Below are 22,458 nucleotides of genomic sequence, written 5' to 3' on the forward strand. Positions count from 1 at the left end.
CTAGACATTAAGCAATAACTGGAAGTTTACCAGGCAGACTTGGTAAAGGCTAGGAAAACAAAACCCACCAAATGCCCCAGCGTAGAGAATTTGTTCCATTGCCCATGTTTCTTTCTTGTCTCAGAACAAACATGCAACCAATCAGTAGATCTCAACAAAGTGGACTCACAGCTTTCTCCCTGCTGCCTCCTGCTACCTAATTAACAAAATAAACTAAATGAAGCCTTTGCTTTCTTAAGTGAAGATGACATGTATAGGCTCGTTTGGCTGCCTTCACTGCCATCTAGACGAGGGGGTCCAGGCAGAAAAAGGGCTCCCCCCGGGGGCCAAGCTTTGGGGCTTGGGCACATGGTTCAGAAGGCTGACAGCAGTTCTGACTCAACACTCCAACATCTCCCCATTCTGCATCTTTCCCTTCCCCCTTAGTCAGTCAACCAGAAACTAGATTCTTTGACTATAAAGAGTAAGTTAAAAAAATTTTTAAAAAGAAGAAGTTAAGGTTTTTTTTCCACCCTTGCAATGGCTTTTTGCTCTTTATTTCACTAGGGTCTTTCATAGGCAAGCATGAGGTTGTACCAGACACTGGTGGAGGTGTCAAAAATTTGGTAGTCCATTCGACCGATAGTTACTGAGCTCTATCTACTATGTGCCAGGTACTCATCCAGGGAGAATACAGTCGCAAACCAAGGCAATCAGCAGCTGCTTTCATGGTGTGGGGTCAGCAAACGAGACTGAAAACAGGTATGGTACTCTGCCAGGGGAGAGGGGTTATGAAAGCCCCGACAGGGGGAGGGCAAGGCTGGTGGGGCACAGGCCGCTGGGAGCCGGGCTGCTACAGGGCGGTTGGAAAGATGTGTTTGAAAGGGTAATTTGAAAGATGATAGAAAGTATGGACCTCGTATTGGAGTAAGGAGAGACAAGGAGGTAAGAAAAACACTTCATCTGCAGTATTTTCAAATAAACCTACATACACAGCAAAACCATCCTACAGTGTTTGAATCTGGGCAGTATTCTGGCTGCAAAGATGGACTGTGGCTTCTGACACCTGGGCCCATAGAGCACGCCACTGCGAAGTGAAAAGGAGCAGTGAGAAAAACCAGGGATGGTCTCTGATCTTGGCTCCAGGGAAGAATGAGACTGCAGCCCCCTCCTCCTCCTGCGTGCAGTTCAGGTTGGTAGCATGGAGATCACTATGAGAAATGGCTCTCGCAGTATCAGCAGCCCCTGTCCTGCTCTTGCACTTCCTCTGTGCCTGCTTTTGTCAGTGCGAACCTTTCATGAGAGCAGAGCCAGTCCTACCAGGACCAGGGCCCCGTGAAGCTTTTCAGTCATAATGAAAGTGACACCTAAATCCAGCCAACCTAAATTCTGCAGGCTCAGGGTCAGGGGGGTCCCAGAAGGCACATGGTGGATGTGTGGCGAATTCGGGGCTGGCTCCTAGTGACCCACCCCAGAGATGCACCTTCAGGCCTGGAGCAGGCTCCCTGGCCTCACGGAAAGAGCTACCATTGCCACTCAGCATCTGTTGACCTTGGATGACCATTCTAGCTTCTGTTTCCTCCACCCCACCCCGTGAAAATAATTAGCCTTTCTTCCCAAGGCTGTTTTGGGCACCAAATAAAAGGATTATAAAAATATTACATGTTATTATGCTTTGATACAGAGTATTTTTAAACCCTTAAGTAGAAGTCCAGTGACCACATCTTTGGGAACATGAATTTTTTAAATGTTTATTTAAAGAAGAACTCTGTGCAACACCCTGCTAAGAACGAAAATGGCAGTAGTTTAGTAGTCACTGACTATGGCGCCAAGATGCGCTGATGTCTCCTAAATGCTTCCATCTGACAGTGGAGAAGAGGGGCCTGCAGCCCAGGGCTCAAAGAAGCTCTCAGATCAGAAAAAAATGTGAAATTTTGTGCTTTATCTTCAAAGTTCATGCCAAATTTTCATCCTCTTCCATATACTTAATACGAAAAAAATTTTTTTAATGTTTTAGAGAGAGGCACCTAGTTAATCCTCTTTTTGCATATAACCAGGGGTGACTGAGTCCCTTCAGAGCACATACGGTGCCAAATTTATCTTTGTATCTCCACCTCCTGACAGAGTTTCTGACATACTGAAGGCTTGATACGTGAGTGAATGAATGGATGGATGTCAGTCAAACAGTAATTCAGGTTTAAGTCATGGAAGAGCCTGAGATGAACCAGCCTCCCATCCATAATTACCCTGGACTGGGGCAAGGGCAGGACAGCTTCAAGGGTGGCTGTCCAAATCTCCATTGGGGGAACCCAAGTTCTATTTCATAAGCCTCCTCTGAAATTTAACCAACAAACGCTAAACTGAGGGAAATGATATCAAGTCAACAGGTAAGTAGAATTGACCAAAGTTTGATTTTTCACTAGTAAGACCACACATGAGGCTAGACTGAGTGATGGAATGAAGGAAACGACAAACTACCTAAAAAATGATAACTTCCACTTAAAAAATCTAACTTCCAAAAAGACAGGTCTCCTTAGCTGACCGTTCTGCCCAAAGAATCGTGGCATGGGTGCGAGGCCTACAGCGAGGTTCCTTTCTGTGGCGACTCTCATCCTCGTCCACAGGGGCAGATCCCGCCCACCCGGGCCCTCCCCGACCCCTCAGCTGGGCCACGCTCGTGGACCCACGTCCCTGGATATACGTAGGTCCTTCTCTGGAAAGAAGGTCCACTAGCTTCAGTTTCTGAACTGCATTAAAGAGACTGTTGTTTCCTGCCTTTGATATGAAACCTGGTTTCAGAAACAACGCAGGTCCTTTCTGAGGCGATCAGAGCAGGAGCGAAGCAGGCTTCTGAATTTGCTGAGAGCTTCAGTGTTGTGGTGACCATGAGACTGCTTCCTCATGGCTGCTTGTTGCTCAGCTTGCCCTTACGTTCTGGGAGGGAATACTAATATTCTTCCCCCAAAATTCCACTTCTCTCCTTGTTCCCCTCTTTTTTAAAAAATTCAACTAACCATGGGTGATTTCCATCATTTGCGATGAAAAGAAACTTATGTAATGTGGCCCCTCAGACTCATTATATTTCCACCCAAGGTGCAAGAGTGTGCCTGGGCTCCCTGGGAGAGGAGCTCTGGGTTAGTAACATTCGGGCCAAATTAAGTCCAGGGCTTGGTTGGGAGATGCAGATAGAAGGCAACAGGAGGCAGGGGCTGGCAGAGAGAGAAAAGAGGAAGAAGATCTGCAAGTACAGGTCTTGGAAACCTGGCTGCAAGTTTCACTTCAGGTTCTAAACTACATGAAGGAGATTGTTGTTTCCTGCCTTTGACATGAAACCTGGTTTCATAAATGCCTGGTGGAGGTGCCTCTTTGAGGTGATCAGTGCAGGACCAAGGCAGGCTTTCAACTTGCTTTGGCTGAACTGTAATTTACAGGACACTCACACTCTGTGTACAACACTATGAGACTGTGTCAGAGCACTCCTGAGCTGGCATTCCAGCAGGCAGTCAGGGAGAGAGGGAGAACAGTCTCAAGCCTGTTGATGGCTGTCTGAAATAGAGTGGAGTGTAAGAGCACACATAGTTCCTGAGAGGAAATCTTTTGTCTAGAATATTTCTCCTATGTGCTAAAGCCAGTGCTTATCCATCTGTTCCCCAGCTAGACTGTAAGATGTTTGAGGGTGAAGATGATCGGATTCATCACTACATTTTCAGTGGTTAACAGTGCCCAGCTCATAGTTGGCATTCAATATGTATTTGTTAAAGTAAAATATGATCATGTCCATCCATGTTTCATTATGGCCTCAGGTTCAGGAAACAGGCTTTGCAACTGGCTTATGCATGGCAGTTCCTCTGTCTCCTCCTGCCAGTGGGAAGTGGCTTTCTAGGGGGATTTACAGGAATATTCCAGAGCTTTTGCCTTTCTTCCTTGCAACCTGCTCTGCAAATGGACTTCAACCCATCATAAAATGGTGCTAGTAAAACCATGTGCCTTACATAAGAAGGGGCTTTAACGTTCCATTTCCAGTCTCACAGGGAGAAATACAGGGAAGTAGGAGAAGCAGGTCAGTTAGTCAGCACAAGAGAAACTTCTGTTAAAATATCCAAGTCAAGTCACGTCACTGTTTTTTGAGAAGATATTTGATTCTACCTTTCATATGAATCTACTATGAAACTGGCTTAAAATTGGAAGAAGACATCATATACATTTGATAAATACAAGTTTAATTGTCCCTAACTAACTCTTCATGATCTACCAAAAGATGTATAGTTCTCATGTATAATATGATGGAATGAATCACCACAAAAGGGCTTCCTTAAATAACAATGATAATGATTGAATATTTATGCCATTCTAAGAAGGATTCTAAATGTCATGCATGCCTAATCTCATTAAATCTTCATAGCAAGTCATGAAGTATTAAAATATGAACTATTAGACAATCAGCACACTTTTATAATGATGAAATTGAAGCTCAGGGAGGTCATGTGGCTTGCCTGAGGAGACACACAGCTGCTGCATGGCAGAAACTGGAGTTGAACTGGGAGGAATCCATGTTTACTCATTACACCAAATATTATTCTCAGCCCTGATGTGGCCACCTCGTGGAAAATCTCCACAGCATATGAAATGTTGTATCTATCATGGGCAAAAGAGCATATGTATGAATCAAAATCTCAAGAAACAGATTCTTAAGAAGGAAGCCTGAGGAAAGACGTGAGTTTGTGTCTCAACATTTCTCACCAGGCCTCAGTTTCCTCATTTTAAAGGAGAAATTACGTGATCTCTGAGCTCCCTTCCCATTCTAACATTCTCTAAGTCTAGTTGAACACACAGGCCCTAATGAGGGGCAAGAAACATTAGGACCCTTTGTAACCAAATGTGTGTCCTGTCTCTGGTAAATGTACAATATTCATTTGAAATATTTTACTCCTGATGTCATTTTATCTTTGCATCTCATTTTCCTTTTCCTCCACACTTTTTGTGTTTTAAGATTCCCTCTAGTATAATTTCTCAAGTGGCAATTCGTGAAAATAAAATGAGAACAGCAATAAACAAAAAGATAACTGCTCAGATTGATTCATGTTCTTCAGAACAATGCCTTTACCTCATATACCAAAAATATTATTATAGGCTTTACAGAAGAGACTGAGGGATGGGACAGAAACATGGGCTGTAGCCCTGCCACACCCTGCACTCACATGCTCTTATCTCCTCGGGGCAGGAGTTCTGTGAGGCAGTGGTGAGAATGGACTGCAGAGTCACTGAGGCCAGTTCCAGGGGTCAGCAAGGTGAATGGAAGTGCCTGTACTTTAGATCCAGGTTGGCCTGGATTCCAGTCAGCCCCTGGACAAATAATGTAGAATCTCTAAGTTCTGATTTCTTCATCTGAAAGTGGAACCACCTTGTGCATTACTGGGGGTGGTTCAGAAGATTGAATGAGTTGATATAGGTGAAAACACCTAATAGAATGCTCAGAGCTTAGTAAGCATGCCACATATTTTGGTTTCATTCCTTCCTTGCCTGCTTTTCCCTTTTGCAAACACACCTCATTACAAACTAAGAAAATGTGTACTTTTGACAACCATAAACAAAAGAAATGATGCCTGGTTGTAGTGTGGCACAATTCCAAGTTGTCACCAATTATTGTTAGCAATATCACACAATGTTCAAATTATAATTCATTTTAACTTAATTATTTTAAAATACTATCTGGATAAAATGGCTGATGTCACAAAATTAAATAGTAATAACTTTAGCAGTTATGAAGAGGTTGGGAATCCCCACAACAAAAAAAGAGAGAAGTGGAACTTTGACATTTAAGAAAGAACCAGATACGATCTTCAAAACTGAGAACCAGTTACAATAAAAGATAAATACAAACACAGCACTTGCCTTATCATTTTTCATGCTGGTTCAGTGATTAAGGTCACAATACAGTAATTCCTATAATAAACTGTATAGGACAGTTTCACATACAAAAGTATTATAGTAGAAATGAAAGGTAATGGGACAAGTAATTTTTGTTCTAATAATAGTTGGACAGTTCAGCATAAAGATAAATGCCATCTCTATTTTCAAGACTACATATATGAATCTTAGCTAATTATAAGAGGATACAGTAAAAATTAATAATGGACTAAAGATACCCAAAATAATTTTTTAAAGTCTCAAATTTCCAAATCTATTTAAGTTGAACTAGGAAGACATATACAAATAGGAAGAGAAATTTTATATAACATCTTATTGTTAGAGATGAAAGGCAAATTCTGAATTTAATCATTACTGAGCCTACATACAATACAAAACATCACTTCAACTTAAGCTTTGTATAAACTTTGGAAGTAAAAATTAATTGTCAGAAGTTGGTAATGGGACACCCAACATGAAATGTGGATAATTATCAGCATTTATTCTTTTCAGGTACTGGGGCATGGTACAACTATGGCAAAAATCCCTCTTCTCATAGAGTTTAACTATTAGTGCAAAAATTTCTTTTTAAGTGAATTATATAATATGTTAGAAGATAAAAGGACCATTAAGGAAAGTAAAGCAAGAGAGTACATAGCATATCTATGATATACTTGGGAAATGATTGGATTTTGAGAATTAGGAATATCTGAAGGGTGTTTATGGGTATTAATAAGGAGAAATTAGGATGAACAGAAACTTTAATGGAGATTAGAGAGATTAAATGCAGATTATGGCAAGGGAAAGGGGAAATTACAATAATCGAATCTCAAGGTTGTCCGAAGTCCTAGGTTGTGTTTAGGAAATCTTCACTCTTCAGATTAGGACGCAGAAATCCTGAGAGTTCAAAGAATATAGAAAAGGAATCAAATAGGAATAAAGATATCTTAAAATAGTATTCATCCCTTTCGGTTAACACTTTTACCTATCCTAAGTGTAAATATTTTTATGACCTAGAACCAAGTGTCTACTGAAGACAGTGCTTCTAACTGTCAGGGAGAGCATAAGGCTGTTGGTCTTACCTGTCGCCATCAGACGTAAAGCCATCCCTGCCAGTGGATGAGTGTGAGAAAGTCTCTGTTACACAAACTCATTCTGCATGCACTGCAGCAGGGTCTGGGCTGAGAGGAGTGGCCTGAAATACCAATCCCAGTTTTTCCAATTCTGGGGGTCTGGAGGTGAGTGCCCTGGCAGGGCTTCACCCATTGTGCAGGCAAATGCTTCCCCTGGTGATGTTTAATAGAATGGAAACTTTAAGAAGAATTTGTACTTCATCTGATGGTGAACAGAAATCATCAGCCTGGAGGTCTGACCACTGGGAACCAACAGCAGGAGTCAATTCTTAAATGAACCAGAAGAGACCATTTTTTAGAAGGTGGCAACCCAGTTTCCATGAACTGTTCTTCATAGGTCACAGTGTGGACTCTGTGGCTTCTAAGGACATTCTGGGCTTAAAAGTCACCATGACTTCAGTATATTATCTAGTTTCCTGAGGCCTATGACTCCTGGAGGAAGAAAACTGGAACACTCATCTGTCACGGGTTCTTCCCCTTGTGCCCATCCTTGGTGCCCTTCCTCTGGCTGGGACAGATAAGAGGACTCTTTCATAGAGTTAGTGGAATCTACCTCAAGGGCTGGAAGCCAATAAGTCAGGTACATATCCATCAACACTAAGGGCTGGTAACAAGGGTTCAAATAGCAGCAAATTTCCTGTTGGATAATAAGTAGAACAGTAGAGATGCAATATAGCGGATAAAAATCTTAGTTTCCTGGGTTTTATTGCAATAAATGAAATAATTATAGTAGTGATAATGATACAGCACACTTTAGCTTTGGGAAAACTAAAATTGACGTCAGGATTACAAATTATTACAATTTCTAATGCATTAATCATAATCCTTTTTTACTTAGATTAATGTATTTACAGGGAAGCTTGATATTGTCCCAAATTTAATGCCAAGAAAACTTTACAGCACCAAAAATGTTCAACCAGAAAGCAGTGCATTCATTTTGATCATAAGGTGATTTGACACCTGTCAGCAGGCAGATTTGCTGTTGTGCCTTTTCCCTAACTTGGAGAAAGTCCAGAAAGGAACACAGAAAATGACCAAAGGGATTGGAAATAGAGTCTAGGAGGAGAGTTTAAAAGGTTGCTGACTTTGGTTGGAGAAAGATGAGAAGGCTAGAAGTTAACAATTATAATGGCTTTGAAGGTTACAAAGAGTTCCTACTCATAGTCATCCATCCATCCATCCATCCATCCATCCATCCATCCATCCATCCATCCATTCATTTGCTCATTTATCTGAAGTGCCATGCATTGTACCAGGAACTGGGAAACATAGAGAAGGACAAAAGAAAGGAAGACAGAACAAAGTCCTTGGCTTCAAAATTCTCTTCTTCACTGCCAGTGATTACAAACTGAATAATATTGAGTGTAGGATTGGACACAAGTCAAGTAGGAAATAAGAATGAAGTGAAGGGATTTGAGAAATTGAAATGCTTGCCAAAGCCAAAGTAGCAGTTAAAATAAATACTTACTACCATTTATTTTTTAAAATAAGAACTATGGCTGTTCAAATGGTGAAGTAATTTTAAGTGCTGGTTGGGAGAATTGCCATCAGAAAAGAAATTATAGCTTCAATTTTGTAGTTTGGAATATTCTATTATAGGCCTTGCACGGTCAGTATAAAGTAAGGCAAATATTTTGTGGTTTCCATTCTGCTTTTCATGTATGCTGTATGATTCATATCATGTTCTATCCAGGCCACAGAAGTGGCAGAAAAGGAAAAACCAATGGTGGCATCTCTTCCCACCACAGTGAAGTTAACAAAAAACCGACTGGCCATGTTTACCAAGAAAATGAGTATGTACAATTTCACAGTAACCAGCTATGTTAAGTCTTGAGTTCCTCTTACGCCACGGTTTCTTGGAATTGCTCAACTTTTGATTAACTGAGAATTATTATCATTTAGGACATATAAAATTGTGATTCTACATCACAGTTACAGTGGTTGTTTTTCACTTACTTTATTTAAGTAAAGACAAACTAGTGTCTAGACAAATAATAAGCAAACAAGACAAACAAGCGAGTATAGACAAGATGATCTGAATACCAAGATAATGTGTTCGTTCTTTGTTTCATTTGTTGTTTAAATTGAATTTCCCGTTTGTACTCTAACTTAAATTTTCTGGTTGGACTCTAACTACTCAAACAGAAAGTTAGAATTTTCCAGCCATACTTAAGTCCAGTTGAAAAAAGTTATAAGAAACGAAGACAAGAGAAACAAAATTTTATGATGAAATGTAAGAATTTCTCAGGAGAGTAATTCCCAGTCAATATTTTCAATATTCAGTGATCTTGGTGGAAATTTAGGTATGAATTTTATTAATACCGAAAATGATCTTTTATGGGACTCCCCAGTATGCAAACTGCCCATACCTAAAATTATGAGGAATCAAAGGTTCTTACCTTTGTTCTTTACTGTATATATTATAAAATGAATAGACCATTTTAAAGAAATTGTGTACTTTTAATCAATCCATTAAATAACATTTTGAAAAAACTACTTTGTACAAAGTAGATTGTTTTCTCTTGAATACTAAATTATGTATTTTATTATTATATATTATATATTTGTATTATATATATAATTTATTAATGTAGCATATGGATAGTAATCAGAGATATTTGTTTCTAGACATATCCAATTGCATATCATAAGCACATAATTCAATAGAAGTGACAACTATTCAATTGTCCCTCCTCCTTCCTGACTTCTCATAAGTCAAGTACCTATCTATTCATAACTTACCTGTTTCGCTTCCAATCAAAGGCTGATTTGCAAAATGCTTGACAAAATCCTTCAAAGATGAGAATTCATTAAAGCCAAATTTAAATGAATATCCTGTATATTCAACATGGAAGTGTTTGACAGAGTCTTTGGCTCTGAAAGGAAAAAAAGTTTAATATTATTTAACAAATGAATATGTTTTGAAGGGAAATATAACCCTAGATATTAGCATCACCATTAAGCCATTCTAAAAACTGGAAAGTATGACATAGTCATTGGAACCACTGGGATTTCTTAAATACTCACTTCTTTTGGTAGAATGTGCTCTTCTCAATTTTTCACTCTCATGGAAGATAAGCGACAATTCTCTCTGTGAATTCTCTAACTTCCCGAAAGAGTCCTTGAACGTAACCCCCTTGAGGGGCATGACTTTAAGAAGGGCAGGGAATAAACAGATAATGGAAATGGCAGGTCACACTCTTCCCAGATTCTCCTCTGTCCTTGGCCCTCCTTCCTTCCCTGCTGGGACTCAGCACAAACTCTGCTTAATTGGTTGCATGACCCCAGCCTTTACCTCCCATGCCCGTTCCACTGCCTACTGATTAAAACATCAAATTTCCTATCTTCTCATTTTCCACCTCATTCTTGGAAAGAGGCAGAACATTAAATAAATTATATATATATATATATATACACACACACACACACACACTTATATATACATAAATGTATATATAAACTTTATATGTCTAAATATATATATATATATTAGATATATAATGTTATGTATATAGATGTTTTTAAAATTTGAATCCCACTATTCCTCTCCTCTTTATGCAAGGCAGGAGCTAACTTTAACATACATCAGAAATCAGAATCATTTGGAAGACTTGTTAAAATCCAGATTTCTCTGGACCCTACCCCATGAATTCGTAGGTCTAGGGTGTGACCCAAGAATTTGCCTTTCTCACATGTTCTCAGGTACTGCTACTGGCCGGGGAACACACCGTGGGAACTGCTGCTCTCCTCAAGTCCGACCAGACCTGCAGTTCTCCTAGGCGTTTCCCCTTTGTCCCTCAGCTCATACAGTTTCCTTCATCTGCCACATCTTCCCCTTTGTTTCTGATCAAGTGTTGGTGCAAATACCACCTACTCTGTGAAGTGTTGCATGTTACATACAGCTCGAGTTACTTGTTTTTTCCCTTCTCAGCAGCCCAAGTATTTATCTTACTTTCTTTCATGTCATTACTGAACTCTCCTTTGTAGTGAGGTATTTGTATATCTTGTGTTGCCCCTGTGAGGCTATACTTGCTGAAGGCAAGGTCTTGGAATCTTCTGCCCTTATCAAACTGGTTGGCATAGAGTGGATGCTCTTAAGTATTTATTATTAAGGGAATGAATGAATGAATGAATAAAAGCAATCATTCTCTTTAACCGGTGTGTGGTTCCTGTTACCTCTGCTGGTGGTTGTTCTTTTAAAAAGCATTTCCAAGTGCTTGTAATGGAAGTTAATACCTTATATGTAAATTTTTATATAGACATAATATATATATACCATCTATTTGTAAGGAGCTCTGATCTGCTTGTTCAGATGACACACACATAGGTGAAAAGTTAACATTCTTTGATCCAATAATACTATGGGTTTGTTTGAGATTTTGGGAGACCCATGCAATAAAGAATCTACAGCCTAACTACTTGATAAGCCTTTAATATTTGCTGTCAATCAGAGAAAGCACAATTCCTGCTTCCAGCCAAACAGAATTCCATTTTTTATTAAATTTCTCCAAAATGGAAAAACAAATGCCAAATGATTTCCATCATGTGTGGAGTATAACAATGAAGCAAAACTGAAGGAACAAAATGGCAGCAGACTCGGCGACCCCAAGAATGAACTATTGGTTACCAAAGAGGAGGGGTGTGGGAGGGCAGGTGGGGAGGGAGGGAGAAGGGGATTGAGGGGTATTACGTTTAGAACACATGGTGTGGGGGATCACAGGGAGAACAGTGTAGCACAGAGAAGGCACATAGTGGATCTGTGGCATCTTACTACACTGATGGACAGTGACTGCATTGGGGTGTGGGTGGGGACTTGATAATATGGATAAATAAAAATAAGTAAAAAAAAATAATAAATTTCTGTAAAATGTTACTTAGAAAATCTGTAAGTAAAATACAGCAGAGTAACATTTGAAAAATGTTAATGAATGTTTTTCTTCTCTATGACCCTCTTATTTCCTATTCCCTTTCAAGAAGGCCCGTAGGTTTGCACTATCACACTAGCACCACAGACTTCCATAGGAATGGAAGGTGTGGTAAGGCAGCCTTCCAACACAGCCCTGAGATTCTCAGCCCCTGGAGCCTGTACACCTTTTACCAAATATTCAGAAAAATGCTGATGTAGATGCTGCTGTGAGGTATTTTGCAGGTAATAAAGGCCCCAAATCAGTTTACCTTAAAATAGGGAGATGACTAGGCTAGGCCTGACCTAATCATATGAGAGTTTGGGTAAAAGCAGAGCTTTTTCTGGCTGGTGGCAGAAGAGATCAGAGAGACATGCTCTGGCTGGCTTAGAAGAAAGCAAACCTCCATTTCATGAACTGTTCTATGGGCAGGGGGCAGAGGGGGGACACCCAGTAAGGGACTGCAGGTGGCCCTTAGGAGCTGGGAGTGGTCCCTGGCCAATAGCTATATGGAAAATGGGGAGCTCAGTCCTACACCAGCAAGGAATTGACTGAAAAGGAATGGAGAGGAAAGGAGAGCACGAAGGACAAGGACACAGCCCCCGAGAAGCCACAGCCTTGGCCAGCACCTTGATTTCAGCATGTAGGAGCCTGACCAGAGAATCCAGCCACATCAAGCTTAGACCTCTGACATACGGAAACTGTGAGATAGTCAATTTATGTTGTATAAAGCCACTAAGTTTTGAGTTAATTTTGTTATATAGCAGAGAAAACACAGATGGTCCCCAAGCCCAAAGAGAAGATAAAAGAATGTGTTAATTCTTGGCTTTTGAGCTAATAGAAGCCTGCCATCAATTGTTTAAGGAAACAATTTTATAGCCAATTTTCCCCCTTGTCAGAGAAAGAGGAGCTTTAAAAACAAAACGAAAACCCCTGTTGCTAAGCTGATGGAAAAGAAGATTTAGGGAGTGTAGCTGTTGCAGCTGAGTTAGCGACAAGGAGGCCTGTACCATGCGAAACAGGAAAGAGAAGAGAGAGGTTCTTGTGCCAGGTCATTGCGAGGGACTGCGACATGAAGGGAACCTGCACTGTCAGAACAGACATGAAACAGTAATGGTTTGAAGTTAATGGGTGGGTGGCCCAGGCAATTTCAGGGAGTCCTCACATTCCAGTCTAAGCCAAGGGTAAGTCCCCAAGAAGCCAAAAAGACTTGCTACATGCCCGTGGAAGCCTGGGTGACAGATGCTGGTTGAGACCCACCAGCTATCCCTGATTTTCATATGGCTGGTCAATTTCTCTGAGAGAGGTCAGCCAGGAGGAAGGTGGACAATCAATGTTCAGAGCTGCGTGTACCTCGTAGGGGCTAGATTAATTTTCTTAACATTCAGGGGACATGGAGCCTTGAGAAAGAACATCAGTCCATTTATAGAACAAATTAAAATTTGTATTATTGTCTGCTTGAGTTTGTGATTATAAAAGTTGCACAGCCACCAATCATTCTGATTTTCCCAAGGAAGCAAGGCATATTAAAAGGGCACTGGGCTAGGTTTCAGGGGCTTGGACTGTGGCACCACTTCTATCAGTGATTTATTGCGTGCAAGAAACTTTACCACTTCAGGTTTCAGTTTCTTCATCAGTCAAGCAAGAGGTTTGGATTAAACAATGCACAAAGTCTCCTTAGGCTCTGACATTGTTTCCTTGCTTGGAAATGAAGGAGTAACAATGCTTTTTATAGTCTCAGCATTCTGAGCTTGGAATCCTTGGACCTGCTGTTCTAACAGGAATCAAAAGAATTTTATTATCTGGCAATTTGAGTGTGATGATGAAGTCAGTGCCTATGAAAGTAAGAGATGGGATCATGTTGAATTCAGAGAGTTCTTAAGCATCCTACCTTACAGAGAGAGAGTACAGCCCGGTCTTTTCATTGCTGTCCCTCAGAAGGTAGCTGCCGTCACATCCATTTGAGAGGAGAAGGGCCTCGGCCGCGTGGCGTGTGAGGTCGCCGTGATACCACCTGGGGAGGAGAGAGCCGTGCTTTCGCTCAGGACAAACCACAGGGGTCTCTTCCTTCCCTGGGTTTTCCTCTCAGAGATTACCTCAGCAACAGTCTCCATCATGGATAATCCAGAGACCAAGCTCTCAGTCAAAACATTAGGACAAGGAAATGGGGGCCATGGCTGGAGGGGACAGGAGAGAGTCTTAGCTAATAGCAGAGTGTTAGGGGTTGAATTGTGTCCTGAAAATTCATGTTGAAGTCCTAACTCCCGGTACCCGAGAATGTGACCTCATTTGGAGTCAGCGTTAGCAAGTGGTAATGAATGAGGTCATTAGAATGGGCCCTAATCCAATATGACTGGTGTCCTCTTGTAAAAAGGGGACCTTTGGAGAGAGATTTGCAAACAGGGAGAACGCCATGTGAACGCGAAGGCAGGCATCTACAGGTCAGAGAGCGTGGGGAAAAGATCCCCCTACCCCAGCCCCAACCCTGAGAGGAACCAACCCCAAAGACACCTTGATTGCAGGCTTCTGTCCTCCAGGACTGCTGCGTAGCCACTTATTCTGCAGTCCATTGTCAGGGCAGGCCCTAGCGAGCCAGCATGCAATATTACTTTGCAAACAGAAAAAGCTTTTTTAAACTCCAAGTCAAAAATAACTAGTTAGTATAGACTTTGGCCAAGTTTTTCTTTCTTTTGGTCTCTCTCTTTCTTTCACTGTCTTTTCCAAGTGTGGTCTCACCTTTTGCATGTGGGAAACCCCTGAGTTATTATACCAGAGCTCATTGCCACGAGTGAGGTGAAGCTGAACACAAGGAGCACAGAGCATCTCACCCTGAGATGCAAGCCCCATCAAATATTGTTTCAGCAGGACAAATATTTGAAAAGCTGGGGAAGTCCCAAGGAGATACAAATTGATCTGTGTGCTGCTAAATAAAGTTTGTTTTAGAAAAGATAGCATATATCTACGGTACAAGAAAAAACATCTAAATTGTTCCAAAGAAGTCACCTCCAAAGAAGTGAAAATAAAGCTTTTTCTCACCCTTATTCCTTAGTCCCCCTGTTCCCTTCCCAAGAGAACACCGGTGTTAACCATTTTCCTGTGTTTCCTCCTGAGAGATACCCTACAAATCTAGAGCCATTTGGGTGTGTCTCGCCCTTTCTTAATTCTGAGGAAATAAGACCATTCTAGGCACACTTCTGTTTCCCTTAACGGCAGATCTGTCACATTCTTTTTAGTGACTTGGCAGAGGTACCTCAGGGTGGTCATTCAGACGGTGGTCCCTAGAGTCAGTTTGTCTGGGTCCCTGTCCAGGGGCTTTCTCTTACTAGCTGTTCAACCTTGGACAAGTTGCATTACCAACTGGACCCTCAGTTTTCTCAGCTCTAAAATGGGGTTTATAATAGCTGTACCCTGTGGGCCAGTTGTGAGTACCATTCACATTAACACACCTGAAATGATTCAAACAGGCCTGGCAAACAGCAGAACTTAGTACACATTAGTTATTATGAAGCTGTTGAGATCCACAAAGCCATACTATGTGATGTTTCTTCTGTGGTCTGATTTTCTTGTTGCTCAAATATAATTTTGTATTATTTTCCATTTATTGCAGATAACAGCTGTATTTCTTTTCAATGAGATCTAAAGTCTGTGTTTAAAGCATTTATACAATTCTTCTGATAATTATAGTTTGATGGCAGTTTTTACTAGGAACTTTTTATGGTAATCTTTTATAAACTATATTTAATTAATCAATAATGAATGCTTCAGTATAAAGCAAGAAGAACCATACTGTGCTCCAATTGGAACATCTCAGTCAGTGTTAATTCGAGATGGCAGCTTGGTTGAGTCAACGTTGCTCTCTCTTGGGTTTGATGGGGTCCTGGGCCTGGACAAACCTAAGACAAAGCCTGCCAGGCAGCTGCCCACACTTGGTGATGTTTGTGGAGCAATGAAGATCCTCATTCCCCAAACAGCCAAATAGCTGTACCACAAATACTTGAACTTCCTTTTTTAATTGAGTTAAGCATTTCTTTTCTAGAAAACTTTGGTGAGCATATCTTCCAGAGAAGTAACTGCAGGTCCAAATAACCCAATACAGCCTTTGCAGGAATATGCCCACCTTCATTAAGGATGGTTCAAGATTGTGTCCATAAAGAGCTAATGGTTGAAAATAAAGTGAAGTTAGTGATTTTTCCATAATCAACCTTCTTTACTGCTGACCATTCAGCTTCATAAACCTTTATTTATTAAGCTTCAAATCTGCCAGAGCATTGTGTAAGCAGTGTACGAGGCAGGCCAAAGGGAACACACATGGAAAAGCCCCAGGCTGCACTTCCAGAAACCGTTCAGGAGGATAAGACAAGTGTTTTGCAAACTCTACACAGGAGAGTGAAGTATGCAAACAAGGTTCCAGGAAGAAAGCTCAACACCGCTACTACAGAGGCCAACACCTCAGGAGGCCTAGAAGGACACGGACATTATATTTAAAGTGTGTTATTTTTTCTGATTCTAAAGCATATATACCGAAAATTAAAGTATATGTGCATACAGAAGAGAAAGTTAAAGTCTTTCACAGAAGAGGAAACATGTATTTAGTCTCACCACCAATAGTATAGTCTCACAGCCAATCAGAAAAATGAAAATTAAAACAACAATGTGATATGTTCTTTATCCACCAGAATGGCTAATACTGAAGAGTTAAGCAGTATTAAGCATTGGAGAATACACTTTTTACATATTTGGGGGCTATAAATACTGTCACCCTCTGTTAATAGGGGTGTACATTGGAGGGGAATTTAGCACACCTGATGTAACTGAGCACGCACATGTGACCAGCAGTTCCACTTCTTGTGTCTGCCTAGTGAAACACACAGAAACAGAAAGAAATATGAACAAAGGTGTTTACTACAGACTTTTTGTGAGGGTAAAAATTTAGAGGCATCCTAAATAGCCACCAATAGAGAGATGATAAATTGAGTGCTCATAGGATGAGATTATGTAAAAACTGGACCAAAAATGTTTGAAAAGAAGTGAGAGCATTCTTAATTCCTTAATGATAAGGACAGGATGTTGGGTGCTGACAGCATTTCAGGAGGGGGTGCCAGGAATGCTTAACATATGACAAGAGGGATGCGATCCTGACAGCTGAGAATTGCCCGCTCAGTCAATCGCACCCCCACCAAGAAACCCTGAGGATGTTTGTGTACACCACATCAAAATTGATAGATCCCAAAACAGACTGTTAAGTCAGAGGAACTAGTGGCAGGTACAGCATGATATCACTTAGTTTTAAAAAATGTTGCCCTCCCTCCAAACAGCACACACATTTACATATGAAGCTATGTAAAAGCATAAAATGAAAGTCTGAAAAAAAATACAGCCCAAATTCATAAGCATGGTTTCCTTAAGGAAAGGAATCAGGATTGAAGGTGTTAAGATTTAAGCTAGCTCAGATTTTCCTAATTAGCTTGTTCTTATGAAAAAATAACAGATTCTTATATGAACTGGTAACTAAAATTTGAAAAAAACAAAAGAGCTACTTTCCTCCTTAATGTGACCTCCAGAGATAACCCTTTCACTTATTTCAAATCTTCTCTTTCACTTATTCAGCTACTGTTTATTGAACACTGCAACTGACCTAGACCTAGCATTGGGTAGACAGAGAGAGACAGACAGACAGGGAGGGAGGAGGCTTTTTCTCTGTTAAGTCTGGTGGGGTTTAGAGGGGCAAGCTTTCTGGGAGGTAGTCCTTGGGAGGGAATGACAGGAATGAAGGCAGAGAAGCAAGAGAATGGCAGGTGTGTGTAGGGTTAGAGCACTGCACATGGCGTGAGTTATTCAGGGTGACTGGGAGGGTGAAGCTGGGGAAGATCAGGGCTGCGTTATATGCAGCACTGGGTATGACAGTTCCTTGGCTGATGGCTCTTCTTACGGCTTAATGTGCATATGCAGTAGCTCATTACAGAGTCCCAATCACATGGGCCTAAAGGTCCTGTGACCGGAACTGTGTTGTAAAATTTTTTCATTTTGTTACTCTGATTATTAGGAGAAAGTCAGATTTTAAGGGGACCTGCAGCTTGCAAAATTTGGAAGTCTCTTTAAGAAAATTAATATAAATTTACAAAAAGTAAGAAAAGAATAACTATTTAGAATGTGAAATCACAAAAATTACAAATTGGAAAAGCTAACAAATATCACATCACAAAACTGAGAAAAATATTTTCACTAATTACAGGGTGATCATAAATATTCTGTGGGTTGATGACATTTATTACCTACATGGAGATTATAAAAGATATATGCTTTTATTTTTTTTAATTAAACAATTATTAATGTTTGACTTAGTAAAAACAAAGCCACATATAATCCCGCATCACAACCATCAGCTTAGTTTAGAAATCTTTAATTTTTTACAGTGGGAGAATGAAGTCTAAACCCGAACAGGACTCCTCTCCACTCTTTGCCTGCATATTGCTAATGACAGGGAACTCACTGCTTCGTAGGCGAGCTCATTCCATACTTCCATGTTTGATGGACAGAAAACTGTAACCTTTCTGCTGTATACCTCTCAACAGTTGGTCCCAGTGCTACTTCTTGGAGTTATATAGATGATACTTCAAATAAATAATTAAAAGCATTTAAAAAGTACTCTTTCCTCTCTCCATCATCTTCAACATCTCTTTTATGACAGGCTCTTGGCTCCTTTACCACCCAGGGAACTTATCTCCTCTGAGTACCTTCCAAAATGTTTAAATCTTTCTTAAAGATAAGATCTGACATGTGAAATAAAACTTCCCAGGATCCCCCTCGTTCTGGCTCCTGGGTACACATGAAGGCCGCCCAAGGTTGTGTTAGGTTCTTGACAGTTACATCACCTGCTGAGTCACATGAACCTGCTGTTGAGTCAAACTCCCAATAAGTCATTTTCCTCTGCTGCTGTCATGTCTCTCACAGCTGCATTAGGAGGGCAATGCTTTTAGAATTCAAAGTAATAAGAAATCTGTTATTTCCGGGAAATGCCAAGAGAAAATAAATGCTAATAAGCAGCTCACTTTGTTCACAAACACCTATGTCACATCAGTGAGAATTCGGTGCGGAGAGACTCTGCCTCTCTCTCCGGCCATTTCCCCGGCTAGCCCACCTGCTCCTACTGCTCACTTCTTTGCTGTGTGACCCCACACAAGTTGCTACCTCAGTTCTCTTGTCTGTCAGCGTGACTAATAATACTACTTAGTGAGAAAACCCTCTTATTTTCACATGGAGGAACACTGCCCTCTTTTAACTTTTTATATGATTCATTAACTCTTGCAGAACAGAACAAGATGCCAGATTTGCTAATTATACAACATAGTATGAATACGCCAACATACTATGTGGGAATACCTTGGAATAAGGTTCATTTTCCTGTAACTAAAAAAAGACAATTTTGTTCTCATTTTCCCTGAAGAAGTAAAAAGGAGCAAGGAACTCCTATTTATAACAGTACATTCAAAGCAATGTTACCTTCTCTTTTTCCCCTCAAGGCCCAGACATCACCATAATTATGCCTTAAAGCTAATAGAGGAACCAGAGTAGAGACTTCAAGTTTCAAAAGAGTATTTATACTGGGTTATGAGATTACCAAAAACAGCACTTGACCTTGAAAGAAACAGTGGTGTTATCCCTTCCATGATACAATAACAAATTTGGAAACACCCAATCACTGAAGAATTTTCAGTTGTCTCTCAGTAAGGTACAGGAAATAAGTGCAACCCACAGAGAAAGCTGACAAGCTAGATCCAGAAAGCTGGTCCTCAGTTCAGCCTCTTCTCTCACTCCAGTGCCTTTATGTGCTAGAACCTTCTGCAGAATTGCCCCAGCATACTGGGGCCTTCATAATTTCTTATCTCATTGAATTTTATTGTCATAATTTGCTGATATAAACTTATATCTCATTTTTCCCTGTCCTTTAAAGGAGAGGCTTTCAAACTTTTGAATTGGCCATAAAATACATTTTGTATTCCCTCCTTATCCTTATATATACATATATATTCTAAACATATGAAAAAAAACAAAACTTCATTGCCAATAAGGCTGAACAATAAAGAAATATAGGAAACCACACTATTCTTTCATCTGTTATTTACTATTTTATTTTCTCTTCTATTTCTTTTTAACAAATGTTTATTGTGATCCACTAACTTGACTTTAAGAACACTAGTGGGTTACACCTGGTGTCTGAAAGATAAGGCAAAGCCTTGCTATTCAGTGCCCTGGGATCTTGTTAGAAATGCACATTCTCGGGCCCCCCTCCACCTGTTGAGTTACAATTTGTATTTATCAAGAGATCAACATGAATGATACACAGTTTAGAGTTTGAGAAGCACAGAGGTAAAGGACTCATGATCCTAAAACATTCATTCATTTCAGTAACCTTGATGGCATGAGTTCACAGTGTTTGGTATCTGAAGAGGAGGGCAAAGAGGGCAAAGAAAGTACCAAGTGGCTTTACAATATAATGGGGAGGAAAAAAGAAGGATTTGCAGGCTTATATCATCAGGAAAATTCCCCAATAGCTGCCATCTTAGTGATATGGACAGTAAATTATATAGCAAGGGGAGCTCTTGGGGGTGGAAGGTGGGCTGGAATGATCAGGAAAAGCTTCATGAAAGAGGAAGATCATGAGTTAGAGCCTGAAGAATAAATAGGTTTCATTAGGTTGTGAGAGAAAAGGGCGTTCCCACAGGAGCATCGGCATGAGCCGGGCACTGAGGCTGCATGTGCATGGCATACACAGGAGACAGGGTGCCTGGCTGGAATGGAGGGTTCACATTAAGAAGTAATAAAAATATAATGCTGGAAGAACAAGCAGACACAGAAAGCAATCTTGCATGTTAAAACATGAGCCATGCATTCATTTAGATTATATATCTCCTGGAGGGAAATTTCTTAGTAACCCATGTCTGTAAATTATTCATACATTTAATGACATATTCTTCCCCTTCTAGCAAATAGAAGTGGCACAGAACCTAGATTCTGTCTCATCAGTTATAAAGAGGACATATATTTCAACCCAAAGCAAGAAAAGAAACTCCCCCTGATTATATGAAAGCAGCTAAGAGACCCTGGAGTTGAACAGCCAACAAAAGATCTCTTCTTTAGAGAACTTTTTCTTTTCTCTTCATTTTCAAAATTACTTTCACTTTTGAATGACACTGACACACTCCCTGAATTCTCTAGACCAAGGATGGCAGATGTGTGAAGGAGAATGCCACTCCTATTTTTTAAGGCCATGGATGGCATAGCTGATTCATCTGTCTTTTTTCTTGTTCAGACAATACCTGGCATCAGAATCCTTCTGAACACAATGGTGAGGAAATGTAAGATGAATCTACTGTGCAATCCCATTGTAAGCAATCTTAGCTTGACTTAATCAGTCCTTAGCATTTGAGTTATTCTGTAGGATTGCTTGGCTATTGATTTCCTTTGTATTCACTGGAGCAGAGGGTTCGTGCTAGATACTCTGATTTTGTGAAAAGTAAAGCTCTTAGTCTCTATGCTATCTGAAATCACAGGTGTAGGAAAAGGAAATGCTTCGTTAGCTCAAGAGCTATCAGTGCTGCAATTTGTAGTACAGTCTGGCTGTGACAATGTCTAAGACAAGATGGTGCTGTCTATATCAGCATGTTAGGTCCCATATCCACAAATGTGAGCTTATTTTCCCATTGATCATAGTGATGGACTCTATCCAAGTAGAAAGAACCAAGCAGAGGCTTTGCAAAGATTGCGAATTCTAATGAGGCCTCAGAAAGGCATAGCATGATGCACAGGGGAGGCGAAGGAAAGGCTCATAGGAAGGGTTCACCACAGCCTTTCCAATGAGATGCTTTCTGTGATGGAATCAGCTTGTGTGGCTTCCCATATTGCCATTTTAAATGCCCACAGCTAAATGGTGAGGCCAGCTGCCCCAGGCTTTAGGAAACATCCCTGAGACCCTAATGATGAACAAGGCAGAGTATGTGAGTTTCTGGTCAAACAATGAACTAGAAGTGAGCTCCACGGTTTTTTTTGTAGGAGTCAAGGCTCAGCTAAAGGAAAACAGGGCTAAAAGGAAAAAAGAGAATTCTGTGGGATTTGGAGACCAGGATAAAGCTATTCTTGAAGGAGTCTGAGAAATGAGACAAGAACTTCTGAGAGAGAGAAACACAGAGAGACAGAGACTCATATTTTAGAGACATACATCAGCACCAAGAGTCAGAGACGTGAAAGGTAAGTGCAGTAGACAGAGAAAGGAAGAGGGAGATGTAAAACTTGGAGAGAGAGAAAGGCACATGGCTCACACAGGCAGAAGCTCAGAAGCACATGGTGACTTAGGGAACACAGACACAGGCTGTCAGGGAGATTCAGGAGACAGGGCAGAGAGACCAAAGAGAGAGGAGGACACGGACCCTCAGAGCCTGACTCAGGAAGATCAACACACCCAGGGAGGTTAAAGGCTCAGAGAGACCAGAAGGGCAGAGCCGCTGGCTGGGGGACAGGGTCGCAGAAGCAGAGGTCCT

General features: G+C 40.7%; 1 protein-coding gene across 2 annotated transcripts in view; it reads right to left on the reverse strand.

Moving 5' to 3' along the window:
- DAPP1 (dual adaptor of phosphotyrosine and 3-phosphoinositides 1) overlaps positions 1-22,458 on the reverse strand; it is a 49,306-nt gene that overhangs the window by 19,606 nt on the left and 7,242 nt on the right. Inside the window, exons 2-3 of one of the 2 annotated variants that reach the window (XM_037020082.2) lie at positions 13,815-13,937; positions 9,762-9,895 (exon numbers count right to left, since the gene is read on the reverse strand). In XM_037020082.2, the coding sequence (XP_036875977.1) occupies positions 9,762-9,895; positions 13,815-13,937 (257 nt within the window). The remainder of the gene's footprint in view (positions 1-9,761; positions 9,896-13,814; positions 13,938-22,458) is intronic. The other variant, XM_037020084.2, reaches the window with a different exon arrangement.

The sequence above is a fragment of the Manis javanica genome, chromosome 5, assembly GCF_040802235.1.
Source record: "Manis javanica isolate MJ-LG chromosome 5, MJ_LKY, whole genome shotgun sequence".
Classification (NCBI taxonomy): Eukaryota; Metazoa; Chordata; class Mammalia; order Pholidota; family Manidae; genus Manis; species Manis javanica.